Source organism: Etheostoma cragini, chromosome 5 (genome assembly GCF_013103735.1).
Source record: "Etheostoma cragini isolate CJK2018 chromosome 5, CSU_Ecrag_1.0, whole genome shotgun sequence".
In the NCBI taxonomy this organism is placed as follows: Eukaryota; Metazoa; Chordata; class Actinopteri; order Perciformes; family Percidae; genus Etheostoma; species Etheostoma cragini.
The window spans coordinates 13,468,595-13,485,569 of record NC_048411.1 but is presented as its reverse complement, the minus strand read 5'-3'; the positions used below and the strand labels follow the sequence as shown (position 1 = coordinate 13,485,569).

Genomic DNA, 16,975 nt, shown 5'->3' with positions numbered 1-16,975 from the left:
GGGTGAGAAACCAACAGTGGGAAATGAATTTTAGATCTCTGAAGCACACGAAACATTACAAAATTACCTACAAACACACATTAGTCAAAGAAACTTTAGATGTTTACTTCGGAGTTATAAGTCAGCCATGTCACACTATGGTTTGTACTGTGATTCACCCGGTCGATACATGGAGAGAGCAGTTTAGTGTGTCTTACTAAGGAAAGGGTAAGGACCATGAAAAACAAAAAGGATGTCAATATCAGTGTCTCTTTGTCTTAGTAACCTCAAGTGCTACCCCTGGCTGGAGACAGACGCGAGTGCGGCAGGATGCCTGGTCAGCCTGTATGTCCAACTTACTGAAACACTGCATCACAAATTCAGAGGTGGGTTCTCAAAGTACTTAAGGACTGCTACTTTTTGTTGCCTGTGCTGTGAAACTTTTTTTTTTTACCTTTGTCTGTTTGTTTGTTGCAGATCGTCTGTTCCCCGGCCAGAGAGGTACACTGTGGCTGTGTATGATGCAGTACTGTGAGAGCTGCACCGCTCCCCGAACGCCTGAGTACCTTCTCTACATGTACCATACACACCTCCGCAGCCTGCCCTGGAGACACCTGCACCCCGACACTCAGCTAATGGAGCAGCTATTCAATGTGAGACACTACCCCCCTACTCTGAACCCCTGACCCTTGACACTGCATACTGGTCTAGACATGCATGACACAGTGGAGCTTGTTAAATTGAGACCTCGGTCCTTGGCCCCTAGCTCCTATTATTAACTTGGCTTCTTTGTTCTTTGAAACAGGCTCATGTCTGTCAAGCCCCACATGGATCTATAGTATCTGCACAGATGAAAGCAGTCTACCAAAATTAAATAAGATACATTTCAACGGATTTATAGTTAGGATATTCTGATTACATTTCAAGATAACTGGATTATCAATTTAGCCATGAATATGGAGTTTAGAGAAGTCAAACTGTCAAAATTAATAACAATTCTGATTACAGTCAGTTAGTAACCAAGAGGTATGATTTGTTTGTAGTTATGTGTGAGTGGAGTGTTGATTATTTTCTTTTTTTCTTTTGCCTGCAGGTGGAGAGAGGAAGTCCCAAGAGCTGCTTCCTTTTTCTGGGAGAAGTGTTGTGTGAAGTCAACTGGGTCAGCGTCCTAAGTGACCACTTACAAACACCCCCCAACTCTACGACATATCCAACTCTACCAGACACGGGTACTCAGAAGGAGACACACACCATGTTAGTCTATCTACTATACATGCTAGTTTTTCTGGCCAAGGAGGAACAAATCCTAACTCAACAGGTAAGTCCAGACTATTTTGGTTTCCCAACATGTTCAGACCTCTTGTACCTTCTTCCTATTCACTTTCCTCCTCAACCTTCAGGATTCCCCTCTACTCAGTCTATTGGTCCAATCCACCTCTCTGCCCTGGCACCAACTGGACCTCTCCTCATACCAGGGCATTCTGGGATATGTCGTCACGCACTACCCTCCGTCTTTGCTGCTCAGTACTGATTCTGCACCTCAGCTGCTGCTGAAATCATTACGCAGCGCCGCTGGGCTCCACCCCCGTCCTGATGAAGTTCCACACTGTGTGAGACAATACACACCTGTTTGTTTTATAACAGCCCAGCCCAGAACATACTTAATGATGATTAAGTATACATGTAGTATATTTCTTATTAATTGGTTAATTAAACTCACACTTACAGGGGAAATTACATGAGCGTCAATTTATAGGTTGAAGACATATACAGTATATTAAGATACTAGTTACAGTATGACTGTCGGTGCACAGCTCAGAGGAGCCCTAATGTTTGAGAATATAAGAATGAATGCACCTCCTACATCAACTCTGTCCCAGGCAGATACACATCTTGTGTAGGAGTGGGAGGCTTGGAACATCCGTTTTAAATTTAGACTTAAACATTTCATTTTTCTCTGCCAGCTCTGTATCACTCAGCCCAATTACATAAATATAACACTTCAACCCTTACAGTTACTGTAGACGTAGAACAGCAGAAGCAATTTTATACACAACATGATAACGTTCCAAAGTAGGATTTTGGCTAAATAAAGGACCACTCTAAGATCCAGCAATTTATATAATCTTTCATTCAAACATAGCTCATACTGATTATAGCCAATATATGCATGAAAAGATGTGGAAATTAGAAACATTCACACCAACATTAAAAATAAAAATCTTGTTTTGGGGTAAGATAAACTGCATGTAAACTAGTAACAATAAATAAATAAATGTGTAAATCTTAATTAAGATTAATTCCTAAATTGTACTTTGACATTTGACTGTTTTAGGGGACCTTGGTTTAGTATAAGTTTGGGGACACATACTCTGAATATCTTTTATAATGCGTACAAAATATTCTAAATGACAAAGTAATAAATATACGGTCATCTGTGACTTTTATAGGTACGCGTTGGTAGTACTGGGTTGGACCCCCACTTTTGCCTTCAGAACTGCCGTAATCCCTAATGGTTTAAAACAAGGTTCTGGAAGCCTTCCTCTAAGATGTTGGTCCCTATTGACATGATAGCGCCACACATTTACTGCAGATTTGTCAACACACATCCATGATGCAGATCTCCCCTTCTGTACCCTAGAGATGGTTGTCTGGGAAAATCCAAATAGATGAGCAGTTTCTGAAATACTCAAACCAACCCTTCAAGCATTAATATCCATGCCACGTCTCTTAAATCCCCCTTCTCTCCCATCCTGATGCTTGGTTTAACCTTCAGCAGGTTGTCTTAACTCGTCTACATGACTGAATGCATAGAGTTGCTCCAGGATTAGCTGATTAGATATTTCTGTTTCCAAGCAGTTGAACTAGTGTACCTAGTAAAGTGGTTGTATTGTGAGTGTATTCCTGTAGGCCAATCTATTTCTGTATGGCATCACACACACAAAACGCTATAATCTGTGTTTCTTTCCATGTGTCAGGAGGAGACGCGGAAGGCTGGAGCATATGTGTGCTGGTGTGTGCAGTCTTTGGTGACTCTGGAGCAAGGAGGTAGCATCAGCCTCAGCAGCCTGGAGGCTCAGCTGGAGTCACTTCTAGAGAGCATCGTGACATTCAACCCACCAGGCGAGTCGTCCTCACCGTCATCCTCAACAACAACATCTATCATCAGTAAAAACTTCTTTCATCACCTTAATCTTATCACTTCCTCCTTTTTCCCTCTACAGAGAGGGGTTTGGAGCAGAGGCACATGGCGTTCTGCAGTCTGTTCAGCGATGCTCTGGCTTTGCTGAATGGAGTTGGAGTCTCAACGGGCGAGGCACTTGCTGCTCATGCCATAACGTGGCTGGACAGGAAGGGGAGGGGTTTTCCTATTCTGCCTCTTCTCACGGCTTGCTCCCGCTCTCTTGCATCAGTACGGCACATGACGCGGATCATGGAGGCATGCATTACAGCGTACTTCAACCACGGTAACCAAACTAATATTTTTATTTCACTGACCATTGCAACTACTTTTTTGGGGGAAAGCCTGTACTGGTTACAGCTCCCTGGAAGAGGAAAGTGCTTAAGCATTCTCCTCTAGTAGATATCTCCGTCCTGTGCACATGCACCGTTCCACATGTTAAGTATGCTGTGCATAAACTAACATAACATTGACATTTTAGTCCAGAGTTTTTGCTCTGTTGCTCTGTAAAAGGTGCTATACAACAAACGTTTCTTACTTACTCTCCTCATACATGTCTTAAGTTGAGCTTTTTCCCTTAAAGTTGGTTTAGTCCTTTAAATTTCTCCCTTTAATATAGTTTAATGTAATATCTGGGATTTACATGTTTTTTTGTTGTGTTTTTTGTTTCAGCTGAGGAGGAGTCTTTAGGTTGGGGTCCTGTGTTGGTGTCGCTGCAGGTGCCAGAGCTCACGGTGGATGACTTCCTCTCTGAGAGCCAATCAGGAGGCAGCTTTCTGACGCTCTTTGCCTTCATCCTGCAGCGACTCAACTCTGAATACACAGGTGCCAATGAGAGAAGGACTCTGGCTCTAATTAACTCATGGACCAACCAGGTCTTTCCCAGGTTTGATCCCCCCCCTCCCCTTCATTCTCTTATTCAGTTGCGTGTTATGGCTTTAAAAGTCCATTTAGCATGTGTGCTTTTGTGTGTCCAGTGGCCCAGGTGATGAAGCCAAGCTGTTTCTTTGGTGGCACAAAACACTTAGTCTGTCAGTGGAGCAGCTGAAGCCGCAGGCAGGCCAGACTGAAGTGTCAGGAGTCATTATGGGTCTGTTGAGGTTGCAAACCAGGCTGCTTCAGCTGGGAGAAGAAAGACTGAACTCTGGGTTGTTAGGAGCTATCGGCCTGGGGAAGAAGTCTCCGGTCTCTAATAGGTAAGCTCACAGGCAAACAAAACATGATAGAGTAAAATATGAATTCATCATTGTTGATAAACCACCTGTTGATGCATGTCTACTGTACACCAAGGTTCAGGGTGGTGGTACGCAGTCTGGCAGCATTCCTGTCAATCCAGGTGGCATCCGAGACCGAGCTTCGACTCCAACCCACCAGTGACCTGCAGCTTTCTGCCAAAGCACAGCAAGTATGGAACAAAACTGCAAATACAGTGTTTTCGTTCTCTAGTCTGCAATTATCTCCTAAAAATAACTTGTGTTTCTCTTCTTTGGATTCAGATGATGGGGGTGTTGGAGGCCATGCTCGGCAATAAGCAGTACGCAGAGTTAGAGGACTCTGTGAATAAAGTTGTCCAGTTCATCCGCTACCCAGGACACTGTCTCAGAGACGGACCCCGACTGCTGGCCCTGTTAGCCAACCTCCTATACCCTGACCTCAGATACCTACACATTATCCGTTAACCATGACTTGACCTGACATTCATGCTGGAGATCCGAGAGGACCTTAGTCTTCTGTGGCAAATACAGTGACAGTTAATCTCTGAACCATCTTTCTGGAGCACAAAGTTTTTAAGTAGTGACACTGAATTGCTGTTGCCGTTATATCAACAAGAGCTACATGTCTTATCAGAGAGGTCTTTGTGTGACAGACGCTGAATGTTCATCAGAGCTCGCTGTGCATTTCTGAGGGATACTTTTTGACTGGTCAATGAAGATTCCTAAAACCGGTCAGAGACAAACGTTACGTGCTAACCTCTTATCTTTACTTGCACTTTGCTTTCTCGCTTATGTTTATGCCTTGTTGCTTTTTATATGACTTGCCTGTTTGTTTTTAACACATCTGTTCTGTTCAAGGTTTGGGAGGAAGTTGCACATAGTTATTTAGCCAGATTTCATAAATTAAAATTCAACACTGGGGTTTAGGTGTAAGTTTCAAACCTGCATGTAAATTCTTACATGAAAAAATTGAAAGGTCCACAGACTATTTGTAGGAAGTTGAAGTACAGATCTTATAGGCCTAAAAGTTTTGAAGTACTTTCTTAAAATAGGGGTGTGGGCATACCAGGAAGGCCAAAAGGCATGTTTCCATGGCTTATACGTATCCCTGAAGTCAGCTGTCAATGCTAGCATCTAGCTACAATCTTGCAATCCTAGATGCTGTACACATACAGATGAATACAGCAGCTGCTTGTATGAAGTTATCATGTTTAGTAACAGAACATTTGCCAGTATTATGTTCATATACAGCCAAAAGTGCTTTTGTTGTTTCTGCCAAAGATATGTTATTTTCATTTGCTCAACTCCTTAAACTTTCTTGACCATGAACTGGTTGTTTTATCTGTCTCTGTTTGGTAGAAAAACTGTAGCCTGAATAAGTACATGCAGTAGAAGACGAACTAAGCACCACTCACCATGTCCCACACCACTTGGCTTCCTTATAAAGTAGCGCGTGCAATGTAAAACAAATGACAGACGTCATTGGTATTACTAAGAGACCGGGATGTCATCGTCGTTGGAGCTTGAATAACTGGACTTAAACATACAAACATGTTGGTCATTTGAGGACAAAGGTAGATTGTAATTCCCATTTATCAGACCTCCACACCGTACTATACATCCACCAGTTTTCACATTTCAATCACCCTTGTCAGTTCACCTCTTCTGTCACTCTGTGCCATTTTACTATTTGTACTGCACTTCTCCTCGCCTTATTGCCTATGTTATGTTTTGACTATTAATGTCAAAAGAATTCTTTTTTATTAGTCAGTGATCAGGAATGGGTCTGAAGGACTGCTGGAGGAGGGAGCTACCGAGCTGGGCTGCACAAAGGAGACAAGACTATGTTTAGTAAATGGAAGTGAAGGCCTCACAACTCAACTTTGTGATCGGGGACCATATTGTACGTAGTACATGGAAACCTCTGAGAGCAGGAAGACGGATCTGTACTCCCTAGACGGGTCACGTGGAGGGACATGTAACTGCTTTATGAATCAAGCTGTAAATAACTATTGAGAGAGAAAAAAAGCTCTGAACAGCAATACAGGAAACATTGTGCAACCTCTCCAACAAAACTGGCCTGCTGTCTGTATTCTCCATGCATAACGCTGCTGATGGTCAAACTGAAATTAAAGCTTCCTTGTCTAAGAAGCCTGTTATGACCAGTGTGTATTGTGTCTTAGTACTCATGTACTTGTCATCTGCATCCTGTTCTTTTTGTGCGACGGTACAGTACATGTCCCCAGTTGAAAAAAAAGATTGTTCAGGTTGGTGTCTTTGAATTGAGCTGTGTGCACACAAAGATCCAGCGTCCTCATTTAACACCACCACGTCTGTATGGTAGAAAAACCTCTCTTCAGGCAACAGTGGTCTCTATGGTTACAGGAAGGGTAAAAGTGAGAGAGGAGGTGGTAAGGACGGGGTGTTCTGAGGCTATGAGAGAGGCGGTGGGAGATGCTTACAGACGCTCATCATCGCCGCCTCGTTCTAGCACTCCAAAACAGGCTCCGCTGTATTCTGTGACTCCTTAGTCTGTCGTTTCTCGCCATCTAATTGACCTTCTGTTCTCCCGTCTTTTAGCTCAGGTACTGGAGTACCCTGGAGCATTCGATATTTATGTGACAGCTTGCTCTCAAAGATAAGCCTCATCCCATGTTCCCTCTCTCTCGCTCACATACTGTATATAGATACAGTAGCCACATGCTCACCCATTGATAAGACTGATTCTATTTTATTAATGGGATACACATCACTGTCTGGCAGACTACTGTGTCACCATGGAAACCCAGAATCAGATCAGGGATAGTTGTTTCTAGACTGTTTGAGTGCACACTCAGCAGTCAGAGCAGCACATTGTGGATCAGCCCTCCTCAGTCATAATTGGCCGCAGACATAAAACAAATGCATTGTGCAGACTGTAGAAATGTGATTATATTATGTGAAATCTGACAGGTAATGCTAAAACTGTTGACAGTAATAAGTAAGCTTGTAGTTTAACCATGTTTACTGTTCAATTGGCACAGTAAGGTGCAGATTTCCATCTGTGCAGGGCAGTGGATTTCAGCATGTTCCAGTGTCCATCACAGGCTGAACAGAGGGCCCTGCATGACCAGTTGCTCAGTTTGGGACAGCTGCACTGGCCTGAAGTCAAAAACTCATACTCAGCTGGACACACAGGAATGTCTCTCTATTCGCTCTTGCGTTGTTTTGAACGTTCAGTGTGTGCGAGTCAGCCTACATTCATATGTGTGAAAGCAAGTCTGTATTTGTGTGTCAGACAGGCTCCTCCAATTGAGACACCCACTTTTCTAGCACCTCCTCGCCAGTCCCAGTGGGGAGTGACGACTCAAGATTAAATGAGACTTCTTCTTTTTTTTCTTTCTCTCGCTCTCTTGCATTAACCCAGCAAAAGCACAAAGCATTTCACCCCGCTAAGGGTACCTACTTATTGATAAAAGTCATTAATAATGCCTCAGACCTCCTCCGGTGGTGTAATAAGTGGGATTTCTGCTTGTTGGTCTGCTCTGGCCTGACAAGAGTGGTGAAGTCAAGAAGAAATGTTTGACCTTCAGGATAGAATGTGTATTTAGTTTTTTCCAAGAACTAAATATCCCTACAATGAATGATTAGAAAAACTTAGAGGACTTTTTGAAGAAGTTGTTTATATCTGGATAGTAGGAAAGATAAATAGGTTAAGTTGTGAATTAGGGGCAGAGCAAGGCTGGATTACCCACCAGTGAAAGGGTCACATTGCTTCACCCTGGTTTCTTACAATTTATTTGAATGTTTATTTGGGAATAAGCACTACTAAATCAGTAATATCAGTAAACTTAATGAGGTCTTAAGGTGAATCCTGGAAAGGGGTTAATGAGGTACATTTTAAGGTTTAGAGTTAGGGAAAGATATTTCCAAGTCAATTTCCAGTGCCAGAGTATCTCACAGCATCCCTGGGTTTGATCGTGGGGTTACTGTTGGAATTTCAGTTGGGGGGGGGGGGCTCGTATAAAGTCAAGGCATGAAGCAAGCTCACGCTGGGTTATTTTGGGGACACTGTGTAAGTTTAGAGTTAAAGACAGGGTTAAAGTATTAAAGGGTTTGGTGTTGGGGAAAGTAATGCAACCTGAGTCTTTACAGAAACAGAAGATCAAAATGCGTGTGTCATCAAGTGACTCAGCCGTGTAATACCAACTCAACCCAGACACGACTACACGATCACGCACCAGTTCTTTTTAGCAGGTGATTGTTTTCTATCAGCTATCGGCTCTCTCTCTCTCTCTCTCTCTCTCTCTCTCTCTCACTCACTCTCACTCTCTCTCTCTCTCTTTTCCTCTCTCTCTCTCTCTCTTTCTCTCTCTCTCTCCAAATATGACTCTGTTTCCCTGCCTCCGAGATGCCTGCTGCTCAATCTGGAAAATCTTACAAGAGGGGACAAGTAAAACACTTCCACTGCTCTGTTTCTAATTCAAATTCTTAAATCAAACTTCACCCTAAATGTAACTTAAGCCAGAGTCTTCGTGAGCAGACGACTTTGAACAAAGAGCCCTGCTGGTTGAGAGGGCAGGGTTTGCTCTCCAGACTGCAAACGGATTTTTTTAGACACAGACAGGACCAGGAGCCTAATATCGGACACGAGGCAGCGGGCTCGGTAAGGACACAAACCTCTTTTTTTGTATTTTTTAGGTAAAAGCTGCCTAAGTCTATGCAGATTTTCATCTCACCTCACCGGTTGGACCGGGGGAGATCATGGTTGGGTAGACCATGATAAGTCTGTTAGGGTACCTCGCATCACAGCCTCGAATAATAAGTGAATTAGGATTTATGTAGCTATATATGCATAGGCCTATTTATTAATAAATCACAATATATGAACTTTTTGTCCTTCTTATAGCCTTGCTTTGGTTATGTGATGGATGGATGGAGGTTTCATGGCAGGCTGGAAGTTAGCCGAGGTTTTCTAGTGAAACGTCAGATGCACCTCAGTGTTTGGTCACCGGTTATTTCCGAGCCTGTGATCCTCCCGACGTCCTGACGTCAATTTAAGGACCCAGCAGTGCCGGGGCGGCAGGCAGACACACAACGGGCTGAAGACAAGAAAGACATTGAATCCGAACCGGACCCTGTTGATGTGATATTCTTAATTCTTAATTTATTGCTGAGCATTCTGGTATGCTTTTTTTAATTTCATTTTCTTTGCATTTCATTTCATTATCTTACATAAATTCGCGCCTCCCCCGATCTTTGTCTTTATACCCTGCTATTCATTGAATGGGTTAATATGGGAAATATCTCGGATTTATCATTCGGAAGCAATAACCCAATAGTTAGTTGGTGTAAATGATGGTATAAATTATTGATGTAAATTGTCGGGTTTTAAGACAGTGGGCTGTAGCCTACTGTAAGCGGAGCTCCTTGTCTGAAAGAGATTAGTATAGCCATATCATATTGGCATAACGTTGGATGTAGCCTAACGGGAGTTTTTCTCGACTTTTGTTGTTTCTTGGTCATATACAGGATCACTGTGTCCTGTTCAGAGGTAGGCTACAGCAGTGTCTCGGTGAAGAGGTTTGTGCTGTCTGACAGGTTGTGTGTCTCAAGCAGGTTTAAGACCGTAGATCCTACAGATCATCTGTTGGATCAGCAAATAACCAAGTCAGTAGGTAGGCCTATTGCACAAAATCCCATTTCAAAATAAGTGCATTTGAAATGAGTTATCCCAGGTAGCTTATTGTCTATAGCCTACCAGCCGGTCTGAGCTGAGAGGGAGAAACCACTAAGCAGAGGATGGGGATTCCTCTGCACTCCACCTGACTCTACATCAGCACAGCAACCACATCCCCATAGCAACAGCTAGTAAAACCAGCACTCAGTGTTCCCATTTCCAAATATTACTAAATAGATTTCACAGTAAAGTCCTAAAGGAGAGCTCTTGAGTGCACTCTGCCAGGACACATATAGTCTGTTGGTCTGCCCAGCATCAGCCTGGGAGAAGTGTTATGAGACTAACAGCAGCTGTGTATCTCTCACCAGTGACTGACCACGGCCTGAGCTGAAGAGGGGGGTCCCAATCCTGAGAGTGTATGCGTGTGTGCAGCTATGGGGAAGGACTACTACAAGACCCTGGGAATTCCCAAGGGCTCCAATGAGGAGGAGATCAAGAAGGCCTACCGGCGCATGGCATTGCGTTTTCACCCTGACAAGAACAAGGACGCCAACGCCGAGGAGAAGTTCAAGGAGATCGCAGAGGCCTATGAGGTACTCAGCGACCCCAAGAAGAGGGTGGTCTATGATCAGCTAGGAGAGGAAGGTGAGAAGGGGAGGTTCATGTCTGGGTTTGATCCTTTCTGTATGTCTGTCTGTCTGTGTCTGTCTAGGATCATTGAGTGAAAGCGGTCAGTGAGTGCAAGCAGAGTAGGATCCAGCACTCTGTCATTGAGGCCTTGTTAAACAGGCGTTATGATGTATTAGGTTATATTAAAAAATAGCTCAGGAACAGCATCTAATATCACAGTGGAGTGCTTTGGTGGTCTTCAGTCACTGAAGTAATAATACTGTGTCTCTTCTATGTTTATTGTGTGTATGTGTGTGCAGAAATGTGGGTTTGTCTATTGTTATCTTTAGTGTGTACAACACTTAGCTCTAATACCTTATAGTCTACCTCAGCTGCCAGTGTAGTTTGTGTGTATGTATGTGTGTGTGTGTGTGTGTGTGTGTGTGTGTTTGTGTGTGTGTGTGTGTGTGTGTTGACAGACAGATGGTTTAAGATCATTACGGGGTTAAGATAGGAACAGCTGCGGTTGCTGTAGTTTGCATTTGTGGGTGTTCTGTGCATGTGTCACCGTTGAAAAAGTGTGCGTTACAGTGTGTATTTGTGTGAGTGTGTTGGAGAGAGTGACCTGGTATTTTATGAGTTCCTCCACCACCAGCGCTGTTGGAAGATCAGTGATGCTGGATGGTTTTTGCCATCCACGTGGGCTGTGCTCTCCTCTGTGCTGTTACCCACACAGTTTTTGTTCTGAACATTGTCCTGTGTTTGGTATCTGAGTTTATATTGATGTGTGTTTTTCAGCACGGAGGATGTTTGAGTTTGCATTTTCATGTGAAGTCTCACATTCTTCCTTCTGTTTTCACTCTCAGGTTTGAGGACAGGAGGCAGCAGCTCTTCAGGTGCTCCTGGCAGCTCAACGTACCACTACACCTTCCACGGAGACCCACACGCCACCTTTGCCTCCTTCTTTGGCGGCTCCAACCCCTTCGACATGTTTTTTGGCTCCAACCGCAGCCACAGCCGCTCCAACGGTTTCTCCTTTCACAACGACCATGATGGAGAGCAGGACATGGACATGGATGAGGATGACCCCTTTGCTCATATAGGGAGACAGTTTGGCTTTCCAGGGGGGATGAACAACGGCTTCCCGGGGGAGGGCCGCAGAAGGAGGGGGCAGCCGTCTGAGCGCCTGGGGACCGGGCGAAAGCACCAAGACCCTCCGGTGGTCCATGAGTTGAAGGTCTCGCTGGAAGAGATCTTCCACGGCTGCACCAAGCGCATGAAAATCACCCGCCGCAGGCTGAACCCAGATGGGCGCAGCATGAGGACAGAGGACAAGATCCTCAACATTATCATCAAGAAGGGCTGGAAGGAGGGGACCAAAATCACCTTCCCGAAGGAGGGGGACGAGACCCCTGAGAACATTCCTGCCGATATAGCCTTTGTGCTTAAAGACAAAGGGCACGTCCACTTCAAGAGAGACGGTTCCAATATCATTTTTAACTGCAAGATCAGCCTAAAAGAGGTGCGTCCGTCCCTTTTCATTTAACCGCTCTCTCTTCTATCGTCCATCTGTTGTTCTCTCTTTGTCATCGTTCTGCATGCAGATGAGTGGATAATGCTGCTAAGGTTGGGAGTTTGATTCTCAGTGGAGCAAACAAGGCATAAACCTATACATAGAATACATATATATATATATATATATATATATATATATATATATATATATATATATATATATATATATATATATATAAATATATTCATGGAGAGGCAAAGGCTTGGATGAATATCCAAAAATAGCACACTTTTTTCCACTCCTTTTCTTTGTATGATTTGGTCCCGGGTACCGGGGTAAACGGTGAATGGGATGGAAGGTGTGACTGTAATGTTTGAATTTGCTGCAGGACAGGCTCAGTGTACAGCAGAGTCTCTGTCACTGCAGTGTGAGAGAAGTAGCGGGAATGTGGTGTCCCTGTGTGACCGGCAAAGAGCCATCATCCTCACTTCTTCTGCACTGCTGTATGCATACATATTCATTAATCCACATGCAAGCAGGCACACATTAAATGCCACACAGGAATAAACATGCACACTCTCTTGTATCTTCTAGCGTGTTTGCACACACTTGGTTAAAGATTGATTACTGTGTAACAGTGGTGACAATCCGCGCTGCTATTAGTGTGACTGGCAGGACATTTAATTAGCCGCTCCTACGAGGGCAACGGGTCCAGCACAGCTCTGCTCTGTCTGTGAATTACACAAGCCTCGATGTTTCTAATAGCACTGCCACTCACTGGCCTGCACACCACATGGTTGGCTTATTGACAGGTGTTCTCAAAGAGTAGGAGATGTCAGGGGAGTTGTTTGAACTCCACTCAAGCCAATTTTGAACAGTTTTTCTCTGACAGCAGCACCAACTCTCCAGAAGTAATTCACCGGTAAACAAGGCGCCTGCACAAAGCCCATCTATGAAGACAGCCAAGTTAATGAGAGCACATTGGAGTCACATTAAGCAGGAGATGGTACTTGATCAAACCTACACAATGATTAGGTTTGCACTGCAGAACTCCTGCAGCTAAGTCCCCCACTCTTATGGCAGCCTGATAAGAGACTTAAGTCTGATGCAGCTAAAGACGGGATGGGGGATAGAAGGCGAAATGTGGATGTGGATGTGGGGGCGCGTGGATGGGGGGGGGGGGGTTGTATCGGGGGAATATTAGGAAAGTGGGTCAGGTGATTCAGTATCCAAAGCAAATAAGAGCTCATATTCCACTGCTCCACTCTAAGGATGTGATGCTAAATGCTGCAGTGAAAACACAGCACCAGCTACATGCTGCACACCAGACAACCGGCTACATATAATGTTGCAAATGTAATGCAATGCACCAGATTCAGAACATAATATAACCTAGAAAACTAGACGATTGTTTCCAATCAGTGTGCATTCTATGAAGAGAAAGTCGATATAGTAATAGTTTGTCTTATTTTGACTGCTGTGGGATTCCCTTATGTGGTCGCCCAATTTAGTTTACTGCCTGAAGCATGCCCTTATGAACAGTTGTATTTAGTGCCGCCAAGCTTGTTTGACCAAGCTGTAAACTCCTGGGAGACTCTGCTAGAGGAAACTTCCAGCCCTGCGATGTCTTCACTGTGACAGCAGTCAGAAGCAGTTAGAGAGCTTAGCAGAAATTTGACACACTGATTTCCCTGAAACCAACCTATAACTGTCTCTTTCTAGTGTTAACGATGCCTCTGTGGTGTTGTGCTGGTATCATTTACAATGAGGACACTTTTAACTGGTCCTTTCAGCAAAAAGGGACCACTTGGGATAACATTAGCCCTCTGGAATAAATCTACAGATCATTCTCACAAACATAGCAAAATTAAAGTGTGTGTATTTGTGTCAAACTCTCGAGCTATGTTGTCTGAGCTGAGGCTTATGTATTCAGTGGGCCCTCGGATCAGCTGGTAGTGTGTGCCGAGCGTCATGGCAACCTGTCTCTGTGTGTAAGACTCGATTTAGTGAATGGTACTGTTTATAACAAGAGGATAAGCGCTAGTGTCTATCACCGTCATTGGCTAAATCACCTCCTAATGTATGTAGCGGGTATAAGGAGGCTGATGTCATGGCTGGAAGACTCTGTCTGTCCTCTGAAGCAGCTGCTGTACTTGACCGAACTTCAGCTGTCCACATGTCCTTCCCACTACAAAAAAACACTAGACGAGTCAAGAATCAATTCTTCAGCAGTCTTAATACAAGATTGGCCACGTAAGGACATGGACCGGGTGATAGAGGTTAAGCATGTGCCAATGCATGCCACATCACTATTATTATTATTATTGTAAAACTAAAAACATTTTCATTAGCCTCAGCTGTACCTTGGGTTTCAAATCAAATCATAAATTTGAACAGCTACGTCACAACCATATGGTCAGTGTCCCAAACCCTTTGAAGACCTAGATGTCCCACTATCATTCTTTAAAATATATACATTTCTTTAAACTATTATTCTATTTTTCTCTAATTTATAAACCCTTTAAATCCTAGTGAATTATAGGTGATCCACCATGGCTCTTCGTCTTACCTTTCCACACCTTTATGGTATTTATTCACTGATCTAACTGTGTTTAGTAAATGCAATATATAAGAAAATATTTTTATCATTCAAGATGTTCATTCACAGAGTTGTGTATTTAAATAGTTATTTTTATTCAGCGAAAATCGTTGTGATACTCACTGGGAAGTCTGTGAAGTCGTGTTAACCACAGGTCTTTATGTTTAGTTTAGCCCTCTCTACGCTCTGACTGGATTCATTTGGTATTATGATAAGGAGGTGAGGCTTGGTGTGTGTATGTGTGGGTGTGTGTGTGTGTTCGTTCTCTCCACTCGTCCTGCCAGCCCATTTGACAAGCCCTCCAACTATTTACGAGCTCAGCCGATTCCTGCACTTCATTAGCCCCAGCTATGAGACCGTTGCTAAAATTAGTCCCCTATGCAATGTGTAGCCCCCTCCAAAACTGACACACACACCCCTTCCACCTACACACAGCCACAAAGACCGGAAAACTTTTCCACTGCCAAGTCATGTTTTCCAAATGCTCCTGTTCCAAATGCAGTTCTGTGAACCCCACAGTGCTGCAGTTGATACTAAAACGATTTGTCAGTAAGGCCTACTTTCACTCTCACACATAAATACACAATAAACACACACAGATAACAAAGGGAAGTTTGACTTGTTCGGAAGACGTACTGAGAAGATAAACTGAAGTTTTTAGATCATGGAAACAGGAAGTCATCAAGATATTTATGGCTTTGGCATTTCATACCTACTAAAGATATTAACCCTCTCAATCTCCTCTCTTCTCCCCTTCAGGCGTTGTGTGGCTGCACAGTAAGCATTCCCACGCTGGAAAACCGCATCATCTCGCTCCCCTGTCATGACATCATCAAACCAGGGACGGTAAAGCGACTCAGAGGGGAAGGCCTGCCTTTTCCCAAGAACCCGTCACAGCGCGGTGACCTTATTGTGGAGTTTTCTGTCCGTTTTCCAGACAGGATTCCCCCTCAGTCCAGAGAGATTATCAGACAACACCTCCCCCAGTCATAGAAAGACTCACCTTCAACCCTTCCACCACCACACACTCCAGACCAAATGGCCCAAAGAAACCCTTAAAACACTCATTCTAGTTTCCCTTCCCACTTCCAGTCTCCATGTCTTGAGTTAATGAAGCATTGAACATTGAACAGACACTGTTGTTTGTAAGGACTTTACAGTGGGAAGATGAAGGAAGAATGCCTAGACAAATGGCAGTTTTATTTTTGGCCCAAGCGCGCACACACACACACACTCACATACACACGCACACACTGAGGATGGACTCAGCACAATTGTGGATTTTACCGGTCCTTTATTAACTCTGTTTTATACGGATTCAGCAGTGGTTTTATATGCTGTCCAACTCTCTGATACTTGTCTTTTTGTGATAGGATGAATCGTGAGGTATTTTTTTAAATATTTTTTTTTTTCCAGGATTTTTCTTTCTAAAGAAAGTTTTAAATAGGATCATTTATTTTTACCTTGAGTGTACCAGCAGCTTCAGTTTGTTCAGTGCAAACCCCCCGGTTTTAACATGACCTCCCAGCCCTCCCACCTGCCACCTGCTTCTCTTATACTCACAGTTCAATAATACCCTGGAAATCCAGAGTTCTTGTGAGAGCACAATTTGAATTTGCTCAGCGAGTTACTCTGGCATTGAGTAATGCCGCTCATTACCTATACCCTTGTAGCCGAGCTGTACCAATCACATCAGTGTATCTGATATAGGCGGGCCAGAGGCGAGCTAAAAAGATGACGACGATAATCTACCAGTTAGCTCCGCTGGTAGCTAAGCGTATGGGGCTCTGTATGCGTCACCCCTGGGGTTGATGTGATTGGTCGTAGTGTTATCCAATCGTGTGCAGTGAGATTTTCAAATGCACACTTGCTGCTGCCCCTCGAGATGGGAGACTTTCATTACTCAATGCCAGACCATTAGTCTTTGGGATTTGGGTCTGAATTTCCAGGCTAGTCCAATAAAGCATTGTGCTTGAAGTCTGTAGGCCATTTAGTAAGATCTGTCTCCCCTAAAATCTGTTGTATTGATGTACTGAGTGCAATGCCACCACACACTTAAAGTCCTGTGTTACTGTAAACAATATTAGCATATCTCAGCTGCATTGGAAATCTTGGAATGACAATCAAGTACAATAACAGCAGTGTAAGCTTGGACAATACAATCTCCACATGATATGGGTGCTTTCCCTTCTGAACTGAATAGCCTGGTTTGCTATCT

At 43.7% G+C, this 16,975-nt stretch overlaps 2 protein-coding genes across 4 annotated transcripts in view; both read left to right on the top strand.

The window, feature by feature from the left end:
- epg5 (ectopic P-granules autophagy protein 5 homolog (C. elegans)) overlaps positions 1-16,975 on the top strand; it is a 37,526-nt gene that overhangs the window by 14,121 nt on the left and 6,430 nt on the right. The window contains exons 36-46 of one of the 2 annotated variants that reach the window (XR_004656750.1): positions 262-365; positions 457-632; positions 1,073-1,297; positions 1,380-1,589; positions 2,958-3,102; positions 3,204-3,446; positions 3,833-4,046; positions 4,138-4,356; positions 4,451-4,565; positions 4,657-4,943; positions 13,363-13,366. Coding sequence is in view for 1 of the 2 variants with exons in the window: in XM_034872487.1 (XP_034728378.1) it covers positions 262-365; positions 457-632; positions 1,073-1,297; positions 1,380-1,589; positions 2,958-3,102; positions 3,204-3,446; positions 3,833-4,046; positions 4,138-4,356; positions 4,451-4,565; positions 4,657-4,839 (1,834 nt within the window). In the remaining variant the exon portion in view is untranslated. Of the gene's footprint in view, positions 1-261; positions 366-456; positions 633-1,072; positions 1,298-1,379; positions 1,590-2,957; positions 3,103-3,203; positions 3,447-3,832; positions 4,047-4,137; positions 4,357-4,450; positions 4,566-4,656; positions 6,545-13,362; positions 13,367-16,975 lie in introns of those variants that run through there. The other variant, XM_034872487.1, reaches the window with a different exon arrangement.
- Positions 8,757-16,317, top strand: dnajb5 (DnaJ heat shock protein family (Hsp40) member B5). Of its 2 annotated transcripts, none has more exons than XM_034872593.1 (4): positions 8,757-9,019; positions 10,402-10,678; positions 11,509-12,164; positions 15,517-16,317. In XM_034872593.1, the coding sequence occupies exons 2-4, from the start codon at positions 10,468-10,470 to the stop codon at positions 15,748-15,750; spliced, it is 1,101 nt and encodes a 366-aa protein (XP_034728484.1). In that variant the 5' UTR covers positions 8,757-9,019; positions 10,402-10,467; the 3' UTR covers positions 15,751-16,317. The 2 variants fall into 2 exon arrangements, with proteins under 2 accessions (XP_034728484.1, XP_034728483.1); XM_034872592.1 differs by lacking the exon at positions 8,757-9,019 and adding an exon at positions 9,230-9,538.